Source organism: Lolium rigidum, chromosome 7, assembly GCF_022539505.1.
Source record: "Lolium rigidum isolate FL_2022 chromosome 7, APGP_CSIRO_Lrig_0.1, whole genome shotgun sequence".
NCBI classification, from domain to species: domain Eukaryota; kingdom Viridiplantae; phylum Streptophyta; class Magnoliopsida; order Poales; family Poaceae; genus Lolium; species Lolium rigidum.
Window position 1 is genome coordinate 295,484,619 of NC_061514.1, and position 11,225 is coordinate 295,495,843.

The 11,225-nt window shown below is 43.1% G+C and overlaps 1 protein-coding gene across 2 annotated transcripts; it reads right to left on the minus strand.

Moving 5' to 3' along the window:
• Nucleotides 1-323: 323 nt before the first annotated feature.
• LOC124670703 (YTH domain-containing protein ECT4-like) lies at nt 324-6,390 on the minus strand. Of its 2 annotated transcripts, XM_047207178.1 has the most exons (8): nt 6,182-6,390; nt 5,502-5,729; nt 5,353-5,420; nt 4,429-4,821; nt 3,187-4,290; nt 2,288-2,500; nt 1,003-1,191; nt 324-587 (listed from the first exon to the last, which is right to left on the minus strand). In XM_047207178.1, the coding sequence occupies exons 2-8, from the start codon at nt 5,722-5,724 to the stop codon at nt 534-536; spliced, it is 2,244 nt and encodes a 747-aa protein (XP_047063134.1). In that variant the 5' UTR covers nt 5,725-5,729; nt 6,182-6,390; the 3' UTR covers nt 324-533. The 2 variants fall into 2 exon arrangements, with proteins under 2 accessions (XP_047063134.1, XP_047063135.1); XM_047207179.1 differs by lacking the exon at nt 6,182-6,390 and having other exon boundaries at nt 5,502-5,767.
• Between the last annotated feature and the right edge of the window lie 4,835 nt (nt 6,391-11,225).

Below are 11,225 nucleotides of genomic sequence, written 5' to 3' on the forward strand. Positions count from 1 at the left end.
CCACGTAGAATATTTGCTGAGTTGGAGGAGAGAGAATAGAGAAAGGGAAGGTTGCATTCCCTTAGCTAAGGGATCATCCCTTAGAAACTAAGAGAAGACGATTTGCTCCATTGTACGACATGTCTTCTCTTAGCAACCAAATTTCCTACCAAATTTAATTGATTCTCATTAATTGCAAGGGATAACACTAAGAGACAATGCATTGTACGTGTTTTAGTTATTGTCTTCTCTAGATGACGTGGAGGCATAAGAGAAGGCGTGCTTTCTCTACCATTGTATATGCCCTAACCACCTTAATCTCAAACTTTTACTCTGTCAGAAACTAGCTATCTAAGTTGTACCAACGACTATATATCAGGTCCACAAAGTACAAACATTCTATAGCATGTCTCAACAACGATATATCTGGGTCCATAGAAAGTGCAAACATTCTATAGCATATTTTCAGTTAATTTGTGTAGTGTCCACTTGTTGGGTGGTCAGCCATGTCACTGACTTGTCATATTTTGCAACGTGACAGAGATCGGTCTGGATTAGTCCCAAGGCTCGTGGAGATTGATACTCTCCATGCTTGTCTCAATGTCTCCCTGCAAATAGAAATGGGCATGGTCAGTGCAGGGTTCAGGTTCACTGTAAACCACGGTTGGGTAGAAAGTTTACAGCTTTTCTAAATTTCTTTCTCCTTACAGCTTGTCTAAATTTAACTCACCAAGAATACATGTATTCCATTAACATAGTGCAAAAAACAACATTAACCTGACCTTACTGCTTATTGCTTCATTCTAGATATTTTCCATTAGGTGCAAATTGTTTTAGATATTTTCTGGTTCTATGTAATGCTACATAGACCTGAAGAACAGATACAATCACGATGTTCACACAGCGACAATTGTTCTCTTGTAATAAAATAAGATACTAACAAAAGTAAAGATCTCAGTGTCTCCCTTCTTACAAGTTACAACTAGCTTGTCACACAACCATAAAGAAAAAAGATATGCATACCATTGATTTCAAGTCATCTGTTCCAAAGTAAGATACTCTGGCTTCATGCAACGAGTCTGCATCTATGCCCTTCTGTGCACAGCGTGTATTTTCTTTTTCTTCATAAAAGTCAAAATCATCCAGAATTGATGTTCCATGGCGATAAGTCTTGAAAATTTTCAACACTTCTAGACCCTGGGGCAGGCCAATCTACATAAAAGGAATAAAAGGATACGATCAAGACAATCAAGACATTAAGAATTAAGTTGCAACAAAGCATATGTTACGAAATAAACTTTATATCAGGTACTTGATCCGATGCGCAATTCTGCAGTTAGCTTGCCCTGATCTCCTGAGGAGGCAAAACATCGATATGAAATACATCCCTGATATGGCTTGATGCATTATCAGGAAGTATCGGTTGATTTTGATGTTTCTATTTCTTTCTTTAATTTTGCGAACTCTTTTTGTTGGAAAGATTGTTGGTGAGAGGGTGAGCCAAAAGTTCTCTGTCAAAAGTTGCCTCTCCTAAATATTAGTTGACACTAAACTAAAATTACTTTACAGTTACGAACCAACTTTATCATTGTATATATCCCCAAAATACATATGCAACATGGATCTCATTTTGATAGTTGCTTGACATGTGGGGCTAAGCAGGTCAAACAGAATGGAAAGTCAGTTCAGGAGGCAAGATCCTTTGAAGGTAGCAAAAGAAACAAAATAGGTCCATCTAGTGCTATGGACGAAACTAGCTAAAAAAGGGTCAGGTATACCTGCCTGCAGAAATCCGTTCTATATAAATTTGATCCACTCTTGGTCATATTTTTTTTAGAGAAATAGAGGAAGCCATACAAGGATTTAGTAAGGCCTAAGAATACACTATGATGCCTGCCTTATGAGGCTGTCTAACGGGGCACATCTCCCCGGGCTTATGTGGTATGCAACAAGTAATGTGGGACAGAGGGCTTACTTCATAGCTACCAAAGTTCCCCTCCTGTTGTTTTTTTTCTAAAAGAAGTGACCATGCATGGGAGAAAGAAATAGAATAGCGGCATAGCGCTACTGCAACTAGTAACATGTTAGACGGGTTCAGGTGATATAATGTTGATCACATAGGACCGCCTTCCTTCATAGGAGGAACATACACAAACCTCTGAAATCAGCCAAAGTAGCAACTTTCTCTGGAACAAATGAATTCTTAGCTTTTCTTTACATTATCTAATGCAATAATAGGAGCAAATCTAAAGGATCATTTCCAGGAAAATATTTTATGGTACAGATTAAGAAAAATGAATCATGGTACCTCTTGAGTGTCCCTGCTGAAAGTAACAGGTCTGTTGTCATTATTTTCTAGAGTGATATGCTTGAAGAGCCGATTCGGGATGTCCTTTATAATGTGCCAAACTACAGGGAAAAAGCCACTCCATTTATTTTGTTGCCAGAAGTCCATGGTCTTCTTGAAATCAACAGGACCTAGCATCTCAGCCATCCCTACAAACTGCCCACTGGTATTAACCTGTAACAGGGAATACAATTAAAAGATGTCTTTCCAATTTGGTGAAACAGCAATGCAATGAACAATATATTGGATAGTTTCATTCAAGTCTAGTCTCAAAGGAGCTCTAAGCTCCCAGTGTTCTGGGCTTCTCTGGGCGATCGGCATGCCGTTGTCGCCAGCCCCACCTGCAGGGAATGTGTGCGTCATGGTTCTCTCTGTTCTCATCTGTGTTTTCGTGTCAGCTGTGTGGGGAGCCAATTCGTCCATTCCTAGGAATAAGGAGGCCAGAGCGTTCCAAGTGTGGATCACTGTGATTGGCCTGATGTCAGCGTCTGTCTATTTTTTTCCATGTGGCAATGCATTCGTGGCGTTGCTAGTAAGGAGCATTCAGCGAATTAAATGCATCTGTTTTGGATAAAATCATGGCATAATCTGATTGCAAGCCCACTAGGGGCGCAATTCAGGGAAATTTGACTTAAAAGGAATGCAGTACACCTTCATATAATGCAGCCAGTCTAGTCTCCCCACACAGCCGACACAGGGTGGGATGCACATCAACATCATGCTAGTAAGTAGAAACTCAATCTCATCAAAGGAACTGGCTATCATGCACTAAGATGCTTGCTTAATTATCTCACTAGGGCTGTTAAATGCTTTATCTGCTACAAACTAGAAAACAATAAACAATTAGAAGAAGGGCATACCGAAAACAATAGGAAGACAGGACATTTTGTGCCTTTTTCCTTCGTTAAAGCCTGAGCATCATGAAAAGCAGCATCCAGCTTATTGTTCCCATTTGGTGTACTTGCCCAAACATTGTACTTGATACCTTTATGAATATCATCTTCACTGTATGATTTTATCATGAAGAACTTGGCATTTTCATACTGAACAGAGAAGTCTGATCTATTAAATTGGTCTCTACGGACCAAAGGGCTCAAGATGTCTTTCTTCGTAGACGGCGTTGATGCGCTGTTCAATTTGCTTGCACGTGGACCACAAACTTGGTCCCTTATATCCTCAGAATTTCTCGATGGGTTTTCTTTCTTGCTATTTCTACAGTAGTTAGTGTTGCTTACAACCCTGTTAGCCACCCGTGGTCTTGTGCTAGTATGTCTGGTTGTGGTCACCCTGACTTGCTGATTACTAACAAGACCATGGCCAAAATTGTTACCCAGGTGCCTGCTCCCACGAGAAGAACCTTGCTGGTAGCCTCTTGGGTTCCCACTCCCACGAGAAGCACCTTGCTGGTAGCTTGATAATCGACGTGCCTCAGCATCATGACACCTTTGACCAGAATACAAAGGTATCCTGTCTCGAAAGCGCCAATGGGGAGACAGTACTGAAATATCCTCGTCGTAACCTTGTCTACTCGAGAATGAAGGAATGTCAGCATCATACTGCTGCCATTGTCTTGAGTATAAAATGCCATTGGACTTTTGGGTAGACAGTGAAGGGATCTCATCACCATAAATCTGTCTACTTGAGAGTGAGGGGATTTCAGCACTATGGTGCCACTGGCTTGACCGTGAGATGCCATTGAATTTCTGATTAGATAGAGAAGGGATTTCATCGCCATAACCTTGTCTACTTGAGAGCGAGGGAGTTTCAGCACCATAACTCCATGGACCTGAGGATGAAAGCACTCCGTTGCCATTACAACTTCGACTAGACAGAGAAGGGATCTCATCGCCATACACCAGTCCTCTAGTTAGTGAAGGCCCCCGGCCCCCATTTTTGAAGCACCATCGACTTGAAAACGAAGCAGTCTCATCCAAACAATGGGCCCCTCTGGACAAATCAACTATCTGTATCAATGAAAACTTGTTATTAAGGCACCATACACAAAAAAAAGGTTTCAGCATTTACTACGTATGGCAGATACAGAACAATATATACACACACACAAAAATCATGGCAGTACAACTAATGGTCCACAGATATACCTCACTGCGGGGTTCAATAGATTGACCATTGCACTTTGAAAATGAAGTAAATCGATCCAATCCTTCGTAGCGATGCTCAGAATGAAAATCTAAGCTAAAATCAACTTTAGCTGCTTCTTGATACGATCTTCTCACAATAGGACCAGTAGGATATGATGAAAGGTAGTCATCCCTCGGCCCAAAGATATTACTTGTGATTCCTGCATGCCCTGATGTATCTCGATTGCCTGGCCTTGTTTCCAATGAAGAAGAATTTTCCCAACAACTGCTCGATAAGGGAAAGTAAGGCTGCTGCCTATCATATTCACTCTGTGGTGATATCGCTTGCTTGGAATATACATGAGACCCAATGTCAGTAGCATATTTGCCCTCCAAAGACTTTTCTTGATAATCCTGCGAAGGGACGAGCTGTTGGAATCTTGATGAACAAAATCATTAAGTTTGATATAAAGCATGGTATCCACAAATTGTATGGCTTTACTAAAACGTACTTGGATTAGAAAATGCTTGTTGAACAAGTGATCAATGATTGTGGTCATGTTTAAACAAGAGTACATCTGAAGCAGATGCATAAATGAGAATGCGATTGCATTTTGCTTGTGAATTAAACTAATTGTTCAAACTGACAAAAAACAAGCTGAAATGTTGAATCATCTTTGTAGCAAGTAGAGTGCCTCTTGGGTTTCATGGTTGAGTACTGAAGATTTAATATATTTATTTAGTCAGCTGAACTAAAGCAACTATCTTGAGTTCAGATAAATACAACCCTTGTAATGTCAACTAATAACAAAGGAAGATATAGTGTTTCTAAAATAAAATAAAATTATAGAAGAGGAAGTGCTTGATTCAAATTTTGTGTTGATAGAGATAGAGCTGCACGATGGAAAAAAGAAGGTATGACTAAACAAGGGTATGCAGTCGTACCAGAAGTGACAAAGTCGTGTGTGCGTGACGAAGAAAATCGGTATCGTCTTGACTTTTCATACCATCCCCTGCAGAATGAAAAAAGAAATTTCCATAATAAGAAGATGAAACAAAAAAAAAACCAGAATAGGGTTTGTGTGGACACATACATGGATGATGAGAGGAGATGGCATGTGGCTGAGCAGGAATATGAGCAGGACGCGTGCATTGGCGCTGCGAGGAAATGGCATCTCGGTCGGCAAGCACATCAGCCATGACATTGTTTATGATGCAGCTGGAAGTAGTGTTTTGTGTTTCTGGTGGTTTCGCGGCGGGCGGATCGAAAGCTTCCTTCATGTGCAAGGTGAGGGGGGGATGAAAAGCTTCCTTCATCTGACCTGAGAAAGAAGAGTATGGGAGCAATGATGTTGGGTTATTTGCAACTCAAAATTCGGCAGGTGAAGGTGAGATGCCACATTTTGTTTCTTAGGATGGAGTGATCCCAACCAACTAACTACCCCTGGAAAATGTATTAAATGACCAAACCCTGACAGGGCACAAATATTCTAGTACTAGTAGTAGTACCTAGTACCACCAATAATAAGGGGGGGTCAGTCACTCCAGTGTGCGAGCAAAAGGGATTCGTCATCCATCCATCTACTGTACAAGATTTTGGCCTCGAAAAGAAATACTAGTAGTAATTGAGGTGATGGTGAGGGATATTATTAGATGATGATCGACATGCATGCATTGGCAGCGGAAGGAACCCTAGTAATCGAGGTTCGTTCGGGACGGGACCTGTTGGGAAGGATCCATGGATGCCTTGGAGAGAGGTAGGGTTTGGTCTTACCGGCGGCGGGCGGGAGGGAGGAGAAGGCGATGGATCCCCGGCCTGAGTGGAGTGGCAGTAGCGGCGGCGCGTGAGGAGGGTGGGGCAGCGTGGTGGTCGTCGGGTCCCGGCTAGGCTAAGGAGGTGGGTGGTGAAGGCGTTGGCCGGGCGGCGGAGGGATTTGGGGACGGGGGGAGAAATCCTCCGATAAGAGGGAGGGAGGCGAGCGAGCGAGCGAGGAGGAAGAAGAAGAAGGAGAAGGAGATCGAGGAGTGCGTGCGTGCGTGCGGGTGGGGTCGGGTCGGTTTTCTCGGGGTGGTCTGTCTGTCTCGTGCACAAAAAAACCAAACCCGAGCGAGCCCGGCTCTTTAGGCCCATGATGAAACCACTGGGCCTTGCCTGGAGGGGACGTGTTTGCTTCAGCTTTGTAAACGTAAACGGGGATTGCAACCCATTCCGCATCAACCCGACTGCTTCTTTAATCCACGCCCAACTGTAGCGATGCGTTCGGTTACACTCGACACGGAAATCACCTTAGCCAAAATCCTCTCCAACCCGTCCATTCCGCGGTGCATCGAATCATCGTCTCCCAACCCATGAAAGAAATCCCTAGCTGAGTGACACGTCAAAGAACTCGTGTCGGCTCAACCAGGAGGCGGCCTTGGTGCGCCCGGTCACGGAAGTGACGGCGCCTCCATATCTCCATCATCCCTCGCCCACAGTGGAATCCTCTCGCCGGTAAGCTGCCTATCCTCCCACCCCCTTCCCCTCTCTAGGTTTAGGGTCCTTGCTCTAGATCCAAGCAATTGAGGACCTATGGGCGGTGGTGATTAAACTTGCGGTGTGAATTGGATATTAAGTGTGATGATCGCTTGTGGTGCAAATTGACCGTTGCTACATGATCTAGTGCCTAACGTTGCCATTTTCAGATTTTCAGAAGATGTGCCATTTCCACGTGATACGTTCCCATCCTACAAAGGGGATCCTACAAATGCCATTGACCTACTTAAACAAACACTTATCCTAACCTATAATATCAAAGACCACCGGTTCATGATGAATACCAGAAGATTAGGATCATACGAACACAATAAAATAACTCAATGTATCTACTACTAAATACGACTACATAATCAATACCTGAAGGTAGCTTCCATTTTGGTGGAACCAATTCAGTTCCATATATTTTTCTCTTTGCAAAATTAACTCGGAGTGGAATTCATGCTACTATAAATTAACTTTCCCTAGTTAAAGACACATCTTCTGTTTCGATGAATAAGGCACCCGCGCATTCCAATACAAACTTTGACCGAAAAAATTGAGCAACCAAATCTTCATATGTAATTAGTATTGTTAGATTCATATTAAAAAAACTTTCTAATGATACTAATTTTATATTAATAATCTTTATATATTTTAAATAATTCTTAGTCAAAGAAAAAACAAGGAAAACAAGGACGGCTTATTTATTGGAATAAAGGGAGTATGTGGTTTCATGCATTGAATCATTTATTATGTTGCAGATTCATCTTGTCTTGGGGCGTGTGTAATTATGGTAAGATAGCTAGTTACCACATCTCACTCTTTTTCTTCACTTATTTGTCATGCCATATTGCCATGTCACCAAAACCATTTTGAAGTGTTTATATTACTACCTATGTTACTTCCACTATGAGTAGTCTAACCAGCCTAATGGCAAAAGTTTCTCCAAGTATCTTTAGATCCAATAAGACCTATGTAAGATATACGTGAGCACCAAAATATATGAAAGGGGCATGACCCAGCCGTGAATTATTTCAGACCGAGTTGGACTGATGCCACTGGATCAACGTCGAGCTTATTTGTGATGATCATTAGGATTAATCCATTAATATCTTGCATGTTCATGCATGCATGATTCAGTAATTAGCCGGTTGACTAAATTATTTGCGGAGTGCGTATGTCAATTATTACAGATCACATGGCGGCGCATCAAATGATCAACTAGCGCTTAACTACGCTGTAGTAGAATATTTAGTGGTGTTATTATAAGTGAATTTAATGGCATGATGAGTCTTGAATCGGTTTCTGTAGCTGAGCTGCAGCATGGCTCGACTGGGAGTGTAGCTATATGTGGCGCACGATCCGTTTATTTGTGTACAAGGCATGGATTAAGAATTATATAACTACACTTTTCATTTGTCTCGAGCTTATAATGCCTATGTGTAAGAAAGAAGAAGACAACAAAGATAAATCTCAAACAGACTGCAAGAACTTTCTCATCAAAATGGATTTTATATATCAACCGTCTATACTTAGAGCAACTCTTGCGGACACCCTAATTTTTTTTAAGATCAATAGGCTGCCATTTCACTAATCACCAGCATCAGTGCCTAACAGAGTTACAAGGAAACCTGGAAGGAAACCATCCCAGGAACTACAACATTTATTTTAGCAGCCCACCTTAGATAATCTATGCACGGCCTCATTACTCGAGGGTCGCACGTGTTTGACCTAAGCCTCATCAAACCCTGGCAGCAGCGTCTTGATATCTTCCACCAATGGTCCATGAGCCGATCGATCTAACTCCCCATTTAATAATTTTGTCGCAACACTTCAGCTGAAACTTGGCCACCCCTTCTCCCTAGCCAGAAGCGCCGCTCGATGGCAAGCAAGGAGCTTTGCTCTTTCGGGGTCAGTCACATGATGGAAAAAAATGGCTTTCTCCCGCAAGGAAACAGCCCCGGTGACCACGAATGACCATGATACGTCTCCAACGTATCTATAATTTCTTATGTTCCATGCTAGTTTTATGACAATACCAACATGTTTTAGTTATACTTTATAATGTTTTATACATTTTCCGAGACTAACCTATTAACAAGATGTCGCAGTGCCAGTTCCTGTTTTCTGCTTTTTTTGGTTTCAGAAAAGTTAGTTTATGAATATTCTCGGAATTGGACGAAACAAAAGCCCACGGTCTTATTTTCCACCGAGGGTTCCAGAACACCGAAGAGGAGACGGAGTGGGGCCACGAGGCGGCCACCCCACATGGCGGCGCGGCCAGGAGGGGGGTGCGCCGACCTATGGGGTGGGCCCCTCGGGTGCCCCCCTGCGCTGGCCCTTCGCCTACTTAATCCCTCCGTCGTGAAAACCCTAGTACCGAGAGCCACGATACGGAAAAAGTTCCAGAGACGCCGCCGCCGTCAACCCCATCTTGGGGGGTTCAGAAGATCGCCTCCGGCACCCTGCCGAAGAGGGGAATCATCACCGGAGGGCTCTACATCACCATGCCCGCCTCCGGACTGATGCGTGAGTAGTTCATCCTTGGACTACGGGTCCATAGCAGTAGCTAGATGGTTGTCTTCCCCTCTTGTGCTATCATGTTTAGATCTTGTGAGCTGCCTATCATGATCAGGATCATCTATTTGTAATGCTACATGTTGTGTTTGTTGGGATCCGTTGAATATTCAATACTATGTCAAGTTGATTATTGATCTATCATATATGTGCTATTTATGTTCTTGCATGCTCTCCGTTGCTAGTAGAGGCTCTGGCCAAGTTGATACTTGTGACTCCAAGAGGGAGTATTTATGCTCGATAGTGGGTTCATGCCTCCATTGAATGCAGGACGATGTGACGAAAGTTCTAAGGTTGTGGATGTGTTGTTTCCACTAGGGATAAAACATCGATGCTTTGTCTAAGGATATTTGTGTTGATTACATTACGCACCATACTTAATGCAATTGTCTGTTGTTTGCAACTTAATACTGGAGGGGGTGCGGATGCTAACCTGAAGGTTGACTTTTTATGCATAGATGCATGCTGGATGGCGGTCTATGTTCATTGTCGTAATGCCCTAAGTAAATCTCATAGTAGTCATCATAATATGTATATGCATCTCTATTCTGTCAATTGCCCAACTGTAATTTGTTCACCCAACATGCTATTTATCTTATTGGAGAGACACCACTAGTGAACTGTGGACCCCGGTCCATTCTTTTACATCTGAAATACAATCTACTGCAATCATTGTTCTCTGTTGTTTTACGCAAGCAAACATAATTCTCCACGCCATACGTTTAATCCTTTGTTTTCAGCAAGCCGGTGAGATTGACAACCTCATCGTTAAGTTGGGGCAAAGTAGTTTGATTGTGTTGTGCGGGTTCCACGTTGGCGCCGGAATCACCGGTGTTGCGCCACACTACACTCCTTCACCAACAACCTTCACGTGGCCTTCATCTCCTACTGGTTCGATAAACCTTGGTTTCTTACTGAGGGAAAACTCGCTGCTGTACTCATCATACCTTTCTCTTTGGGTTCCCAACGGACGTGTGCTTTACCGTCACAAGGAGCTGCCTACACGCTAGCAGCAGACCACGGCCCTGCCTCCATGACCAAATACTTGAGAGAAAGCTCCATCCATGTTGCACTTGTGCCATCCTTCAGCCGGCAGGAGTCAGTGCTCATTGGGCTTTTCCACCAGACTGGACGAGGCAGACCTCAACGTCTGCCAATCTTCAACTAGCACGAGGGTTCATTTAGCCACCCCATCCGGGTCCTCAATCATCGGCACATTCCGAGCTTCATTTCGAGCAAGCCAGACTTGATACATGGCCATCATTACAATAGCCAACTCTTTCTCTTCCAATGCCCCTAGCAAATCTAGGAACCAACTCTGGAATTCAGCGTGCGCGCGGAACACACCTGAAGGGGCCAGCAGGGGTAGAGAAGTCTGATGTCTACGGGTACTTCTATTCTTGTAGACAGTGTTGGGCCTCCAAGAGCAGAGGTTTGTAGAACAGTAGCAAGTTTTCCCTTAAGTGGATCACCCAAGGTTTATCGAACTCAGGGAGGAAGAGGTCAAAGATATCCCTCTCAAGCAACCCCGCAATCACGATACAAGAAGTCTCTTGTGTCCCCAACACACCTAATACACTTGTCAGATGTATAGGTGCACTAGTTCGGTGAAGAGATAGTGAAATACAAGTAGTATGGATGTATATGAGTGGTAATAGCAATCTGAATAAAATATGGCAGCGAGTAAACATGCAACGAACGATAAGTAAGCGGTGTTTGCGGTATT